Source organism: Cucurbita moschata, unplaced genomic scaffold (genome assembly GCF_002738365.1).
Source record: "Cucurbita moschata cultivar Rifu unplaced genomic scaffold, Cmos_1.0 Cmo_Scf00060, whole genome shotgun sequence".
NCBI lineage: Eukaryota > Viridiplantae > Streptophyta > Magnoliopsida > Cucurbitales > Cucurbitaceae > Cucurbita > Cucurbita moschata.
Window position 1 is genome coordinate 1,069,313 of NW_019268576.1, and position 16,201 is coordinate 1,085,513.

The 16,201-nt window shown below is 34.7% G+C and overlaps 3 protein-coding genes and 1 long non-coding RNA gene across 6 annotated transcripts; 3 read left to right on the forward strand and 1 right to left on the reverse strand.

The window, feature by feature from the left end:
* The first annotated feature begins 3,362 nt into the window (after nt 1–3,362).
* On the forward strand, nt 3,363–8,749 carry LOC111436962. Of its 3 annotated transcripts, XR_002709362.1 has the most exons (9): nt 3,363–3,477; nt 3,637–3,743; nt 4,730–4,843; nt 6,017–6,086; nt 6,772–7,034; nt 7,376–7,492; nt 7,717–7,765; nt 7,945–8,525; nt 8,579–8,749. XR_002709362.1 is itself a non-coding variant. In XM_023074773.1 (8 exons), the coding sequence occupies exons 3-8, from the start codon at nt 4,754–4,756 to the stop codon at nt 8,466–8,468; spliced, it is 1,113 nt and encodes a 370-aa protein (XP_022930541.1). In that variant the 5' UTR covers nt 3,363–3,477; nt 3,637–3,743; nt 4,727–4,753; the 3' UTR covers nt 8,469–8,749. The 3 variants fall into 3 exon arrangements, 2 of the variants coding, with proteins under 2 accessions (XP_022930541.1, XP_022930540.1); XM_023074773.1 differs by having other exon boundaries at nt 4,727–4,843; nt 7,945–8,749; XM_023074772.1 differs by having other exon boundaries at nt 7,945–8,749.
* Nucleotides 8,750–8,829: 80 nt separating this feature from the next.
* On the reverse strand, nt 8,830–9,755 carry LOC111436963. Its single transcript, XR_002709363.1, has 3 exons — nt 9,464–9,755; nt 9,291–9,367; nt 8,830–9,202 (listed from the first exon to the last, which is right to left on the reverse strand). It is a non-coding gene; the product is annotated as an uncharacterized LOC111436963 (long non-coding RNA).
* A 2,524-nt stretch (nt 9,756–12,279) lies between these two features.
* Nucleotides 12,280–12,729, forward strand: LOC111436773 (zinc finger protein 10-like). The gene has a single exon (XM_023074500.1). It carries the CDS (start codon nt 12,280–12,282, stop codon nt 12,727–12,729), a length of 450 nt encoding a protein of 149 aa, XP_022930268.1.
* Nucleotides 12,730–14,949: 2,220 nt separating this feature from the next.
* LOC111436930 (probable transcriptional regulator RABBIT EARS) lies at nt 14,950–15,656 on the forward strand. Its single transcript, XM_023074722.1, has one exon. The coding sequence runs from the start codon at nt 14,986–14,988 to the stop codon at nt 15,451–15,453; it is 468 nt and encodes a 155-aa protein (XP_022930490.1). The 5' UTR covers nt 14,950–14,985; the 3' UTR covers nt 15,454–15,656.
* The last annotated feature ends 545 nt before the right edge of the window (nt 15,657–16,201 follow it).

The following is a 16,201-nucleotide window of genomic DNA, read 5'->3' on the forward strand; positions in this document are numbered from 1 at the left end:
TTTTTGAATTTATTTGTTTGAGAGGGATGAAAATTAATAAATGAAGTGCACCTTTTTTAATCTTTTTAAATTTTTAAATTTAAAATTTAACATTTCAAAATATTCAAGCGCGGAGTTATCAAACTTTAAGAAAATTGATTGATTTAATTCTTAAATCTTATGACATTAATATTATTTTTTGTATAGTCAATAAATAACTCCAATTTTAATATAAATAATTTAACTATAAAAATGTTCAAACTTAATCAAGTTACGGTTCAATTGGGTAAAATTAAACTTTAAGATTATTTTTTCGATGCAGTGGTAGGTTAAACCTTGAGGTTTTTTATTTCATTTTTTGTTTTTTTACTGTCTGGTAAAATTCTTTAAGGTAATAATTTTATTTTATTACTTCCTACAATGAGGACTATTTTGAAATTAAAATAGGAGGGTCAGTAGGTAACATAAATGTTCCCCCTAGTCTTTTCCTTGTCTCGTTGAAGACACATGACGGTGCCTGATGTAAACTTTTATTATTTTTTTTATTTAAAAATTTTCTCTACTTTAAAAAAATATATAATATATTAGATAATAACTCCTTTACTATTTTTTTTTTTTTGATAATATAATAATTCCTAGTTAAATTATATATATTATTTGAGCAAAAATTTTATAAGTAAAAATACATCTAAGTCAGGAGAGAGTTAATGTTAAAAGGGAACAATATCATATTATTGCAAAGGTTTATGATTTATAACATAGTATTAGAGTCATGCTCTTAACTTAGTCATATCAATAAAATTCTCAAGAGTCAAACAAATAAGTTGCTAGCCTCGAAGGTATAGTCAAAAGTGACTCAAGTGGCGAATAAATGGTGTACTTTGTTCGAGAGTTTTAGAGAAGAAATTGAGTCTCGATATAGAAGAAGCTGTTCGAGGGCTATATTAGGTCTCACGAGAGGTTCTATGGTGAAGTGCTCGAGAGACCAATTATTTAGAGGGAGTTCAAAATTGAGCGAAAGACGTATGTGAAAGAGGAGATCCATTTCTTAACAAAAAAAAAAAAGTAAAGAAATATAATGGTGTCACATCCGAATAATTGATTATTGCTCCTAACCCTTGTGATAAAGGCCTCATCAACCTCCAATTAATTAATTTCCCCACTCCTACTTCCCTCTCTAAATAAATAAATAACAATAATTATTTTTATTATAAAGAGAAAAATGATCTAAATTAATAAGTTTGAGATGATTAAACTTTATTATATAATATAATATAATGTTTAGGTGACAACAAGAAAGGAAGCATTGAGACATACGATGGAAACATATAATTTGATGCCAACTCCCATGTCTTATCTTAGATGAGATGACATTTTAGAATCCAATATTTTAAAACAGAAAATAAAATTTAAATTAAAAAAGAAAAAGAAACTAGGGTTTGTTGGAAAAGCGAATTGGGAGATTCGAAAAGCATATAGAATTAGGCGAGGAGGGTGGCGGGGGAACGGAGTGCGGCGGTGGCTCAACCGCAAGCAGGAGAACCCAACCACCGCACCCAAATAAAAAGAGGAAGAAGGTATCAGATATATATAATGATTGAATGGAATAGTGAGTTGGCAATAATTGGATAATAATTATTATTGTTCTTCATTTTCAAAAAAAAAAGGAAAAAAAAATTATTTGGTTGAGATTTGAATTTTCGGCCTTTATCTTAATCATTAATCATTAAATTATATTAATTCCTTTAATAAAAAAAAATTAAACGTCTAATTTTTTAGTTGAAGATAATATTTACGATTTATTGAAATCTAATAACATATATAAAAAAAATGGAGAAGTCTCATGTACGATTTTCTGAAGGGAGTGGCTACCTACTAGAGCTTCGATTAACTACCATTCATCCATACTGCTTTCGGCTAACTTGCTTTGCAGAAGATAGCAGCGAAAAATCGTTCACTAGCTAACTAAACTAGTGGCCCTATGTTAAAAACCATGCAAATAAATACAAAATCAATAATATAAAATAAAAAGAAAAATGTTATTACAAAATTGGAGAGTTAATTTATATAAATCTTAAGGCATAATTAATAAGTCAAAATTTCGAATATTTGAAGACTAAAATAAGATTAAGAAAAGAATAGAAAGGGATTTTTTTATTGTTATTATTATGATTGGGTGAAGGAGGCAGTTGAATAGAGTGGCATTAAAGGCAATGTGGGCCATGCGGGCCCACTGTTTTTGTATATCGTTTTTTCATGGCCTACTCTAAAGCTTTGATGGGAAGAGACTCAACCAATAGGGTTGATGATTAATTTTCATCAACCCTTCTTTTTCTTTTAATCCAACGGACATCTGAGCCTCTTGATTAAAGGCCACTGGTCTCGACTGTACCTGATTATTTGGAATAATTTTAGGTGTAATAGTGGGTTCTTTTTTTCTCTTTCTTTTTAAATTTTTAAATTTTTTAAAGGGCTGTTTAAGATATTTTAATCATTTTGTTTTTTTTAACGTGTTCTTAATTATTTTAATTATCCCATTAGGTACCAACTTTTTTTTCCCCCTCTTAAATTATGAATATGAATTGAGATATACTTGGCTTAGACATCAACCATCAATAATTATTTATTTATTTATTTATAAACGAGAGGATTTATTATTTTTTTTTAGAGACGGACAACACGTAATTATAACCAAAATATGTCAATGTTAAAAATGCGAAAAATTTATATAATTATAAAATTTAAGTAAAAAAAGTGATTAAAGTAGATTGGTTGTTGTTAAATAAACACGACTATCTACATTGGTATGGTATTATCTACTTCGATCCCTTTTCTCTTGGAATTTTTTGTTCCATATTTGAGAATTCTATTAACATGGCTAAATTTAGGACTCTGATACCATGTTAGATGAACACGACTCTACACAATGATATGATATTGTCCATTTTGAGTATAACCTCTCGTGGCTTTGTTATGGGGCTTCTCCAAAAAGTCTCATACTAAGAGTATTCATTTATTATAAATTCATGATTATTCTCTAAATTAGCTGATACGGTACTTTTATCCAACAAACATCGACTCAGATACGTTCATCATCAAATAATGTTGAATTTATGCTTGAAAAATTTGTAAAAAGATGTTGCTTTCGTAGGTAGAGATGAATTATGGTAACTTGTTTTAATTGGAGAAAAATGTGGGAATCATGGTGATTTGTTGGGGTCCGTGAGATAAAAGAAAAAATTGAAATTAAAAACGGAGTAATTTTAGGTCAATATAACCACCGTATATCAAATTTAAATTTGGTGCAAAATTAGATTTGTAATTTGACCTAAAATAACAATAATAATAATAATAATAAATCCAACGGGCATTAGAGACGAAAATGTAAAGCGAAACAAAATTGGAAAATCCAGTAGACGCGGTTCGGTCGGCACTTGTCTCACCACTGGAAAGGCGGAGAAGAAGACGTTACATTTGCAGGAATTAGCGCGCAGGCAGGTACCGTTTGAATACGAGCTCACCCATTTTTTTTTCACCTTCACAAGATGCCTTATATTGCAGTTTAGCTTTGCGTTCGTTACTGAATGTCGGAGAGCAACTAGGGAGATAGCAAGAGTAGGAAACTTGTTTTGGCTAATCGAGAAAATGAATGTTCAGGCTGTTTACCGGCGGGAATGGCGATAAACTAGACTGTACCTCTAGCAGCCCTAGGTTTTGGCATTTGAAGAATTGTCGCCGAGCAAGCTCAGGCTACGCTCATAACTGTAATGCTTTTTTTTCCTTCTTTTTTTTTTTTTTTTTTTTTTTTGTCTTCTTTATGTTACTATGATGCTTTTACCAAGTGGATGACCGATTTTCAGTTTGCTGCAATGGTTTTTGAACGTGACGGTTGGGGAAATGGGGAGCTCAAGGTTTTGTACTGTCTTTATTTGCAGTAGGCTTTGAATTGTTTGTGGTAGAGAGTGTGAGAGTCTTTAGAAACATATTTGCGAGGTAACTTTTTTCGAGTATCCTGTTCGTTGAGGAGGTATTCTCTAGAAGTTGATGAGTACTCTCCTATGATAATGGGAAACACTGCCTATCCGTTTCTTGAAATGTTTCACAAAATAAAGAAACATTTGGGAAAACTGTTTATCTCTCTCTCAGGCTTGCCTTACTTAATTCTTCACATGTTGTGATAGTTTTTTTTTTCCTCACGCCGCGCTCTAGCAGATAAAAGAAACATCGCCAAGATCTAGATAGAATAACTTAGATACTTGGTATTGGATGTGAACCGATTTTCCTAATTGGTTGTTTATAAGCTAACCAAAGATTTCTATAATTATGCTCTCCCCTTAGCTGCAGCCAAGTGGAGAGTTTTTCTTTTGTAATCAATATGCTTTGTTTCTTATCCATAAGAAAGAAAAGAAAATGTCATGAAGGTAAAGGTTCAAAGAAGGGTGACGACCTATTTACATTTAATGGGAATCTTGTAGGTTTATGCGATTACCAGCTATAATATGTGTAAACAAGTACAAACAGAGATAGTTAATGCTTGTATGTACAAACAAAGAGCTGCTTAATACTTGTAAGCTAGTGCAATTTTTGTATGTAGATTATTGAAGCGCTGGCTTCACATGGCCATGGCTTCCCTTCTCCCCAGATATTATGAATGCAAATGATGAACTAGATGAAAGTTATGCTGCTAATGTTATATATTTGGCTCGAACTATGTATTCTAGTTTTTCAATATGGAAGTTCTTTCCAACAGGTGCATGCTAGATTGTGAAATGATATGGCAAGCAAGTTACCTTTTGAAATTGGGCAACTGGTAGAATCACGTTGCTTTCTCATTGGTTATCGTGGTGCTTGGTTCCGATGTAAGGTATGAATCATATGTATCTGATTTACCCTTATGATCTAATTTTATCCATTTTTTTTCAAATATTTTTAACATTTACAATCTTAATTTGTCAATCTAAGGACAATCATTGAAGAAGATCTGCTTTCATTTGGGAGTTTCAGTAGTAACAAAATTAATACGAAGATTGTGGTTCTGGTGAAAGATAAGATAGTTAAAGAAGGATAATAGAAGGTTCATTGGTGGAGTATATAGTATGTGTAGGAATTCATGTTCTGGATTACTGAGAAGTTCATGGATTTTATCACTTTAGAGGCCTTATTATATCATTTATAATATAGACTCAAGCCCTAGAGTCCCTAAAGGATTATACCAGCAACAAGAGCGAACATTCCTCTAACCTAAGTTAGATATGTCTGCTTTCAGTAGTTAATTGGTTTATAGGACTTACTCTGTTATATGGGATAAATAGGTAAAGATGCTGAGACCTACATTCTATTTCCATCAACTCCAGTATTTATTATCAGCATTTTTTTAAATAAATGAGTGTGAGTTTTGTGATTTATCATAATAAAATGAACACTGTTTCCCCGAGGCTTATTGCCTTTTCAGGCTTAAGCATTTTCATTGAAAATACTGATGGATTGAACCTCTAGGTCATGGGTTTAAACCTCCTTGGATCACCTACTTGAGATGCATCAAGATTAGTTATCCAATTTTTCAATACTATTGGATCTTTTGCTTGGTCCCTTGTTTTTAATATCAAGCAAGTGTAGAAAGGTTAGAACATTTCTGATAGACTCTAAAACAAGAAATAAAAAAGAATACATATGCCCCCCGTGAATCAAGTTTAGAAAGAGGGGATGCTGACCAGGAATTCTGAGGCTTAGTCTCTCCATAGGCATAAGTGCCATATAAATTCATTTAAAATTTATACCCCACTTCCACTTCCCCAAGTATTAATTCTCTATCAAGCAATTTTTCTTCATGTCACATTACAGCGTAGTTTAGTTCTAAAGTCCTATTTTCATGGTATTATGAGACAGATAAAAACATGAGAATGGGTTACAAGCGATTTATCTGAACTTTGTTTCTAGAAATTCTTCTTGGATTAAAAAACACATATCTTTTGGCCAGTTTCTGTTATCAGGTACTGAATACAATACTTTTCTTAATTGTTTGTACATTTTCAACCAGATAAAGGACATTGCCTGGAGAATGGGGAGTCTATCGTATGAATTGGAATTTGTTGACTTTCCTGATGAAGGTACGTACTTATCTTTATTCTTTGTACTAGCTTGTCCCTTTCTTGGTCGAAGCCTTCAAGAGTTTTCATGGAATATGACTACTGTTATTCATTGATTTTATTATGACATCAAGTGAATGATATTGCGATGAAAAATTCCATTACTTTGACTATGCTTTTCATTACGAAGGATCCTTAGTGTTTGATCACAAATGTATAACTAGTTTTCCAAATCAGCGTGGAAAATACTTTCTTTTATAGTCTAGCCATCTTTTGATCTCCAAACGTTGTGATCACAATTAGCTGATTTGACTACTTGTTTTGAAAATTGGAAGAATGAGATATATCTTTGTAGAGAACCATTATAAAGTAGTTTGAAGAGGAGACTGCCCATTCTTAGACTAACAATTTGAATTAATTGTGAACTTCTTTGAGAATTCCATTTGCATTTTTGTCGTATAGTTTTACAGTGGTTGGCTTCTGTTCAGTACTTGGTAGTAAAAAACTTGTGGAATATTTACCAGCAGTAGGTTGAAGTTGATTTCAAACCCATTTTCTTTTGGGTGAGCCTGAAGGCTTTCGTTAATTGATGCTTGTGGCCGAAATTATTTGTAGAATAAATATTTAGTATGTAGTCATGAAACATATCGGATTCAGTTTCTGGGACAATACTATATTCACGGTTTGAACTTGTCTCTGATTTCAGAAGTAGTATGGACAAAGCCGTTTCAAAAACCACCTGCAGCCTTTGGTATCCCATCAACTGGGCCAAAAGGGCAGTTGATGGTGCGTCCTCAGTTTCCACAAGTATATCGTGAAAAACAATTATCTGATAGTACCAACTCTCAGCTAGAGGTGACTGTTGTTGTGAATGATGTCTGGAAGGTGGGGGATTTAGTTGATTGGTGGAAGGATAACTGTTATTGGTCTTGCAAAATAATTGCAATATTGGGAGATGAGGAGGTCAAGGTACTTATTTACCTACTACCTTAGATTTTCAACTGTGTTCATTGGTTACTTCTTACTTATTTCTTATTAACTTAATCATGATGGATGATAGAGTGGATAGTGCAACGACTAACCAAATGCTCGGCTTTTATTTGTGACTAAGGATGCCTTTTCCCCAAAAATATTTATTGCCCAATTTTCTGAAGAGAAATATGTTAGCTACCCTGTCAGATATAACAAGTCAGACCAACTGTTTGATTTGTCTCCACTGTCTAATTATCGTGTGTAACTTTATTCATTAGTTTGAAGGCAATTTTCAAGGGATTGATTATTTTTCTTTTGTATTATCCTGTTTTTTCAAGGTTGAGCTGCTTCCCCCTCCATTTGGTGAAGGATCGGCTTATCATGCCTCCTCCAAGGATTTGCGGCCATCCTTAGACTGGTCTCCGGGATCTGGTTGGACGGTCCCTGATATGAAGGTGTCATTCTTTCAACCGTTCTATTCAATATTGGTCTCGTTAGTTAGAAATTGGGGCTTTTGTGCGTGAGAATTGGATTTTTTTTCCATCTCAAGGGCTTGTCTTCAAAACTTCGGGTTGAAAACTTGATAAAAGAAAGCTTGGTTGGATGATTCAGATACTTCAGTCTTTTTTGTTGTCGTTCGCTTAGTACTAAGGTCTTTGTAATTCCTTTGTGGTTATAGGTGAATGGAAGTGCTCAATGTGCTCGGGTGCTGAACAATGGAAGTGTAGGTAAGAGCCGCAATAATAACACTAATCACTTCTAAGAATGTATGAATCATTATATTTTACAGTTAATGGCTACTTGTTTGTACATTAGAAAGATCTTCTTACAAGAATAATAAGCTATTTATTTTATTTATATATGTTTTGGGATTGATTCAGTATGGTTTCTTGGTGATGCACGACAGCCTCGAGACCCCAGAACGTGAGTCAAGGAAATGACAGTGAAGCCGCAGCTGGAAACTCAAATGCATCGTTAGATTTACAGGCTAGTTCCACGCGACCTACTCCTGCACCAGCCAGAAAGTCCAAGCAAATGTACAGCAACACGGCATCGAAGGGGAAACACGAACACACACCAGAATTAAGTTCCGATTCGAACCGTGTGAATACAGTAGCCAAGAAAAAAAGTACATCGGACAATGACTCGAGTTCACCTACTCGAGAACGAAGCACGACAACAGAAACTCGAGGAACAAAAACTGATGCAGATGGATATAGTGATGGTCAGTCTGTAAAGAAGATGGTACCCGATGTTAGTTTAAATTCCATGCACCATGGTTCATTAGAAGATGCAATTTTGGACATGGAAGAGCTGATAAACAGGATTAAATGGATCAAACAAATTTTGGAGGGCGGAACGGCTTTGCCAAATGCTTCAGGATCTTCATGGAAATTTCTGGAACACCGATCCTCATCTACACCGAAATGAATGCATCACAAGAATAGAAGGTATTTTCACGAGTCTATGGCATGAACTCCCTGTTGATTGAATGGTTTAGAAATGTTAGGCTTAACTCGGGAAAAGCATCACTACTTGAGAAAATTGCAGAACGCTCTCTGTTATCTCACTAAAATTTGATGCATCTATCAGTAGTTACCAACCAAAAGTATTTCAGCTTAAAAATGTAGTCATTCTCATATATATGTGTGTTTATTTGTGGATTAGTTTGTGTCCATATGAAATTACTGAAGCTAATTTTTTTTTAGTGTAATATTCTTTTAGAAAATAGTAAATTTATAATTGACTATTAGTTTTAATGAATTATTAATAAATTGTGGGGAGAACAAGGGGATGCCTTTCAGGAAGCCCCATTGAGGAACCACCCCATACAAGACGAAAGCAACTGAAGGCAGGGAGGAGAATGTGAAGTAGGCGTAGGCCATGCTTTGGAGAATTGACATCCTTGAGACACCGTATGTGAGAGGACTATACTTAGATAAAGCAACTTGGAACAACTCTGAGCTCCATTTTTAGCATCTGAACCATGGCGTCTTTCATGTCGACTGGGCTGCAACCCAGGAAGCATGCCCGCTTTGAGTACAGGTAAACACAACTCCATCCTCTGCATTGCAGCAGATACGCACTGATACTCCTTTTTTGCATTCAACGAGTCAATGAACTTTTGGGATCGACCAAGAGCTTTCTGTGGCTCTGAATCAAACCTCTCTGGGATTCATAAGAAACAGAGGAACCAAGTTTGAAATCAAAACAGACGAATTTCATTTACCTTCCTGATTAGGATTCCAAAACAACGCCTTCCTCCTCAAGAGATATCCAGTTCCGGACAACACCGGCCCTCTTACCCCATCCATTCCACGCCACTTGGTCTAGAAAACAAAACCCAGAAACATGGCATTTTAACAAACAGGTAGCCTGCAAGAACATCCATGTAAAAGCGAACGGGTCGTGGAGGAGTTCATGACCTTGAAACCAGACCGGGATTGGTTGTCATAGATATCATTCTTTCTGATATTGTAGAAAAGTTTCTTTTAATGCATACAGCGTCCGCCGGCGTCCGACAGGTAGACGCCCACCTTCTCCGCTGGATACTCCAGAGCCAGAGACGACAACACGGTGTTCATCACCTCCACTGTCGGCTCTTTCGCCGGATCCGCTGTGGGGATGAACACGTCGACACCTGGTAGCTCCTCGTCGCCGGGGAGATTTTCTGGCGCGACGGAGCGGGATACCGGCCGCCATCGGAACGACTGGGTTAGGACCCAAACGAAGGTGAAGATGAGTTCTGCGATGGTGCAGAGAGCCCAAAGTAGGGGAGAGACGACGTCGTTGCGACGGAATGCGGCGGTGATCCGGTAATAGAGAAGGAAAAGAACCGCCGTGAAGGCGGTTGCACTCTTGCTTTTCTTATTTAAATATTGATGAATTTTTTAATTTTAAAAAAATTGATTTTTGTCTTTGAAATTTGATTAAATTATTGTAATGTAATTTTAAAAATGTTTTTGAAATTTAAACATTTTTTTCTTTCAATGAATTTATGCAGCTTGAGGCAAATAAATAGCTACCAATTTCAATTATTAGGTTCTTAATTTTTAAAAAATAAAATATACTTTAATTATATAAAGGAAAATACAGTAGTTTTATTTTATTACAATTTAAAAAAATTGAATTAAAATATGAGATCTGCCCTGTTTTAAAAAAAGTTGCTAATTCTAATAATAAACTCATTCCGAGGTGGGCATGGGCAATTTAGGCATTTATTTTATTATTTGGCTGCGCACGTTTTAAACGTGCCAACAATTAGATTTCAAATTTTCTTTATTTTGTTTTTATTTGAAACTCATTTATTTTTATTTTAATTATAGTTTTAGTTTCCATCTTTAAAAAAAAACCTAGAAGATTAAAATTTAGCTCAATTTTAAAGGAGAGAATTAGTTTGGGTAATTAATAAAAACATGTGTAATTGTTTAAATTATTTGATTTAGTATTGAACTTAATTAATTTTTTTTTAGATTAGGATTCGGAATCTAGATTCGGTATTTGATAGCTCCGACATGGTCAGGTTACTCACTCTTCGCTTATAAGGATTTGAATCAGGATTCATAATTTGGACTCGGTACTCGATGATTTCGACATTTTCGTCGACATGTTCAAGTTACTATTTGCTTATAAGAGTGAAGACTATCTCGAGAGACCAATGCAAGTCATTCCAGCACGAGTTGTCTTCACTCACATACATTACTCGAAAAGTTTTAAGAAGGTCACCCAAAATAGAATTGCTCCAAACCAAACAAAACACTCTTAATCACAAGGTTCCTATGATCGAGCCACAGAAAAGAAATATGCATCTTGTTGATATAAGTAAGAAACTTTCGATTCTTTCTTTGTTATCCTATTATGAGGATCGTTCTTATTCGGAAGTAGTATTGACCCATTTATGTAACCTTTCTTTTACTCGGGTGTCACTAGAATTAGCACTTACTAGAGATTTAGCTCGAATATCAACATCATCTCTCTTACACACTCGACTTGAAAATTGAAAAAAACGAATGTGTTATTCAATTGGAAGGTGGCTTGGTTTTTAGATATCTACATGCCTTGTCTTTTTCTTAAACTTTGGAATACTCTAAAGAAGAATATACCCTCGATTCTCAATAACTACTCCGACCTGTTCAACACTATGATTCTGGTTTTGAAAAAGGAACGTCGACTCTAAAAAAAACCTCGCTCGTTTAAGTAAAAAGACCATAAAAAATCAGTCTTGAACTCTAGAACGAAGCAAAGATCCATGTCTCTCGTTCTATCTTAAAGCTGATAAGGATTAGTGGAATGGTTTGATTGAATAATGTTAGAGATGGAGGAGAGGAGTGAAAGAGACAGCAGAGGGCGTTGGCAGTGAGGGTAAAGACTGCAATTTGGGTATCACAACCTTAAAAAAATGATACCCATATGTAGTATTGCATGGGGTCACTAAATTAGGCACCAGTTTTTATACTTCAAATCTCAGTTAATAAAGGCAATAATCTTTTGTTTGTTTTGCTTCTCTGCTGGATTTTTTCCTTCTTCACCATACTTTTTCCCTTCTCACTCATACCAATTTCTTATATTTATTTCTCATTCTCATCTTCTCTTTTGTTTTCATTATTAAACAAACTCTATCATCTTACCTTGTTTAAGATACTATATTTTTTATCCACAATGCACCTCTTAATTTGTCAATTTGAGTTCATTCAAGTATGTTAAACCACTTCTAAAAGTTGCAAAATTTGATTAATGTGAGATCTCATATCGATTGGAGAATAGAACGAAACATTTCTCATAAAGATGTGAAAACCTCTCTCTAGCACATGCGTTTTAAAGTTGTGAGGTTGACAATACTACGTAACGAGTCAAAACAGACAATATCTACTAATGGTGGGCTTGTGCTATTACAAATGGTATCAGAGCCAGGTATCGAATAGTGTGCCAACAAGGACGTCGGGCCTCCACTGGGGGTGGATTGTTAGATAACGAAACATTCCTTATAAAGGTATGAAAATCTCTCCCTGAGGTTGATGACGATATGTAACGGGCCAAAATAGGTACTATCTGAATCTATACTAGATTTGGACATGAAAGTGAAACCCTAGGTATGATGATGTAGGTTTTATGAAGAACAACACCTAACACATGGACACTTCCCACACCTTTTTGTTTCTATATATATCCAAACCCTAAATTCCAAACAGCAACTCATTTTGTGGGTAAGAACACAATAATTTTTCCATCTCTCTCTCAAGAAATGGAGAGCAAAAGTTTGAAGATGAACAGCCCACAAGAACAGCTTAGAATGCCAAACAAACCCAACAACACAAGAGGAGATCATCAAGAAGAAGAAGAAGAAGAAGAAGAAGACATTGTTGGATTTGCATGGGGTTCATCAAGAGCTTATTCATGTGGGTTTTGCAAAAGGAAATTTCGATCTGCGCAAGCTCTTGGTGGGCACATGAATGTTCATCGAAGAGACCGAGCCAAGCTCCGAAGATCTCCTCCATTGGATTCACCTCATTTTCATGGATCCTCGTCTCAACCCATTAAGTTTCTTAAACTCTATGATTTCTCAAGCCTTAGTGGTGAAGAAGAAGCTGATGGAGAGTGTAAGATTTGGAAGAATGTTAAGAAGTTTGTGAAGGAGATTGATTTTCTTGGTAGTTCCAATGAGATTGATTTGGAACTTAGATTAGGGTTTTAGGTTACTTTTGGTCTCAACTAGAAATGGAGTTCATTACGTATTTGTTTAATTTTGTTGTAATGTTATAGTTTTGTTTAATTTCTTAATCTATTATTGGTACCAAGGTTGCATTCATCATGTACGACTAAAGTAAATTGATGACAAAACAAACTGTTCATGTCCATGATTTAGACCAAGATTTGTAATTTAGATTTGACACATGATGACTCCGACATTCTCGTGCATCTCCTACCACATGACCACATTCTTATGTGTCCTCTCAGACATGACCATATTGTCTACTTGTTTTGAATTATGTCTTAGAGTGAAGACCCCAATATTCTCCTACATCCCGTGCAACAAGACCATGTTGTCTACTTATTTTGAACTACTTTTTAGAGTGAAGACCCAGATATTCTCCTACATCTCGTGCTAGATGACCATATTATCTACTTTTTGAATTATCCCTAGAGACCAACACAAATTTTTTTAAGATGTTTTATCTTCACTCACATGTTTTTAAGAGGTTAACCAACATAAATTATTCTGAGCTAAACACGTTTAACTTTAAAGTCTCTGAAAAATAAGATGCACCTTATTACACTGAATCCCGAGCATACTGAGCATAGAGGCTTAAGAAGGTAAACCAAAAATCAAACAAGTATTAAATTAGGGCGGAATGAAAATAAAAGTAATAGGGTTCCCATTTGACGCCACCCTTCATTACCATTTCTATTAATTGTAATGCATATGAGTGAGACAGGGCATTGGGGATTTGAATATGACAAGGAGACAGCGTCATAGGCTGTGTTTCCTTAACCAAAATTTGATGTCTTTGCATATTTCCAACGATGTTTGGTTGGAAGTAGACATGATTCCTTTTCCCTCTTGGGATTTATGCCTTTCTTTTCCCCCTCAAATTTGAAGCATCTCACTGCAATGACACCATCTCTTTTTTCTCTCATAAACACTGCACCTTTGCAAAACCACCTCAAAACCCCTTCCCCTCTTTCCTCTTTCACTTTTGGCTTTTACTTCATAAATTTAGCTATGGAATACTACTGGCTCGTGTGTTCTATCCAAGATTTTGTAGAATCTAATCTATATTTGGATTGTTCATCATGTGAGATGTTATATGAATTGTGTTCGACTTTACTATAATACATATAGATGTAATGACGGTTTAAGGTATTTGAGTTTTACGAGCCGTTTCGATTGAAGACAGGAGAATGTGAAAGCAAATTTTGGTACAAAGTTTTTGAAGATTTAGCGTGAGAACGGGTCATTGAGTTATTAAAATATATTGTGACACCCGAGTAAAAGAGGGGTACATGAATGAACCATCTAAATTAGAGAAATATTGAGGATAAGATGACTAAGAAAGACTTAAGTCACTACTTATACCAACAAGGTGCATCTTTCTTTTTTATGATTCAATCATAGGTGATCCATAGTTAAACCTGTTTTATTAGGAGCAATTCTATGGTTGGTGACCTCTTAGGAATTCTCCTTAGATGCATGTGAGTGAAAAAACATGTTGGAAGGACTCGTGTTGATCTGTGAGGATAGTTTTCACTCTTAAGAAACAAGGAGTAGGTAAACGTGATCATGTCACAGAGGATGTAAAGAAATACCGGGCCATCAGGTGTCGAACTTGGATTCTAAATCCTGGGTATAGGGTCGTTGTATACAACCAAAAGATCAAATTTTGAAAAACGAAAGACCAAGTTCAAATTTTACGCTAAAACAATAATATAAAAAAAGAACAAATGAAGGAGAATGTTTCCATTTGTCACAATGAACTATAACAATAGAAATGTCCATTTGTTGTTGGAGGGTTTTGCATGGACATATAGAATGGGATCATCTCCTTATTTAAGAAAGACTTTGACATTATCAAATTATTAAGATATAAACCCTAAAAAAAACAAGAACAAAAAGGTATATATCGTTAACAACTACATTGACATTAACATTTAAAAATTATAATTCTTTACAAAAAAACCCTTTTTTAATTGTGGATTAGAATCAATTAATATTTGTGTTAGTGAAGGAAGATTCATAAACACATCCAAATGACAAAGCCGAAAGCAACTAGAGCAGTTGAATTCACATCACAGCACACATGTCATTAACAAATAGATCAAACAAAGCCGGCAGCCATAAAAATTCTAAGAACAAACATCCAAAATAGTCTTCTCAATCATGTTTATATAATATCTCTTCCAAAACTTGTTTTCCCCTTCCTATTCTTCCAAAAATCTCATATTTTTCGTTATGGATTCAGAAAAATTGGGCAGTAGTTCGGAGAGTTCGAGCGGAGAACAATCCGATCGAGTAAACGAAGACGATTCAGATTCGTTCGGGGTTAAACGTTCATATGGGTGCATATTTTGCAAGCGTGGGTTCACCAACGCTCAAGCTCTTGGAGGGCATATGAATATCCATAGAAAAGATCGAGCCAATAAAGCTAAGCAAATCGCGTCTTTTTGTGTTCCAAGCAAGCAAATTGAGCCATCCACGTTCGTGAATACGCCTAATTTTGAGCCACTTTTAGTTGGGTCTAAGGTGAGTTATGCACCATCAGGTTCGAACCCAGATGGGTACTTCCAAGAACTTGGCGACTTGAATATGAACTATTGGGGGAATGATTTGAGCCTAAGAATTGAACCAAGTAAGGGGAGGAGAGGGGTTTGGAGTGGCGAGGGTTTGGATTTGGAGCTTCGACTTGGCCATTATCCCTAGATCTCTATATTTCACTTCGTTTAGTACACTAATTATGCTCTTAGGGTAATCATTTTCTTTACTCTTTATGAATACAAGGCTTTTATATCTATTTTGTTCTTGTTATTTCTTGAGCAATTAGGGTATTGAAGCTCCCATAACATTGGATTGATCATGTTTTAGTTGAGCAAAAGATTATGACATATAGATTATCTTTCAATTCCTTAGCTGTTCATTGTATTTCGTAGTTTGTTTTAGGAATAGACAATCTAATAATTTGGTTATTCAATGTGAAGTTGGTGTAACAAGTCCGTAAATAAAATTATCATTTGAAAAAAAATCCCTAATTATTTCATGCTTTTGTTTATGAAATTGTTTTGATTTGATGATTTATGTTATGTTCAATTCTCTGATAGATATTACTTTTTAACAAGAATGGATTTTACCTATACTCAAAAGCATCGGAAAAAGTTACAAGCAAGAGTCGAGAAAAGTTATTCTGACCAAAAGTTCTCTATAAAAAAATTTCGAGAAAAGTTATCCCGACCTTAATTTATATATCAATTTTGTTTTTGAGATAACCCTATTGCTTTTGGTGTATGTTGTTGAACACAACAAGTTTATAGAAAACTCACACTATTTACTAAGATCAATCAAGAATAGATTATAAGTTAGTACGTGCGCTTGAGATTCCTTTAGATGAAAACTTATTAGGATGAAAAGATATTTATAATAGAGAACAGACAGATTTATTACTAAAATACACCTC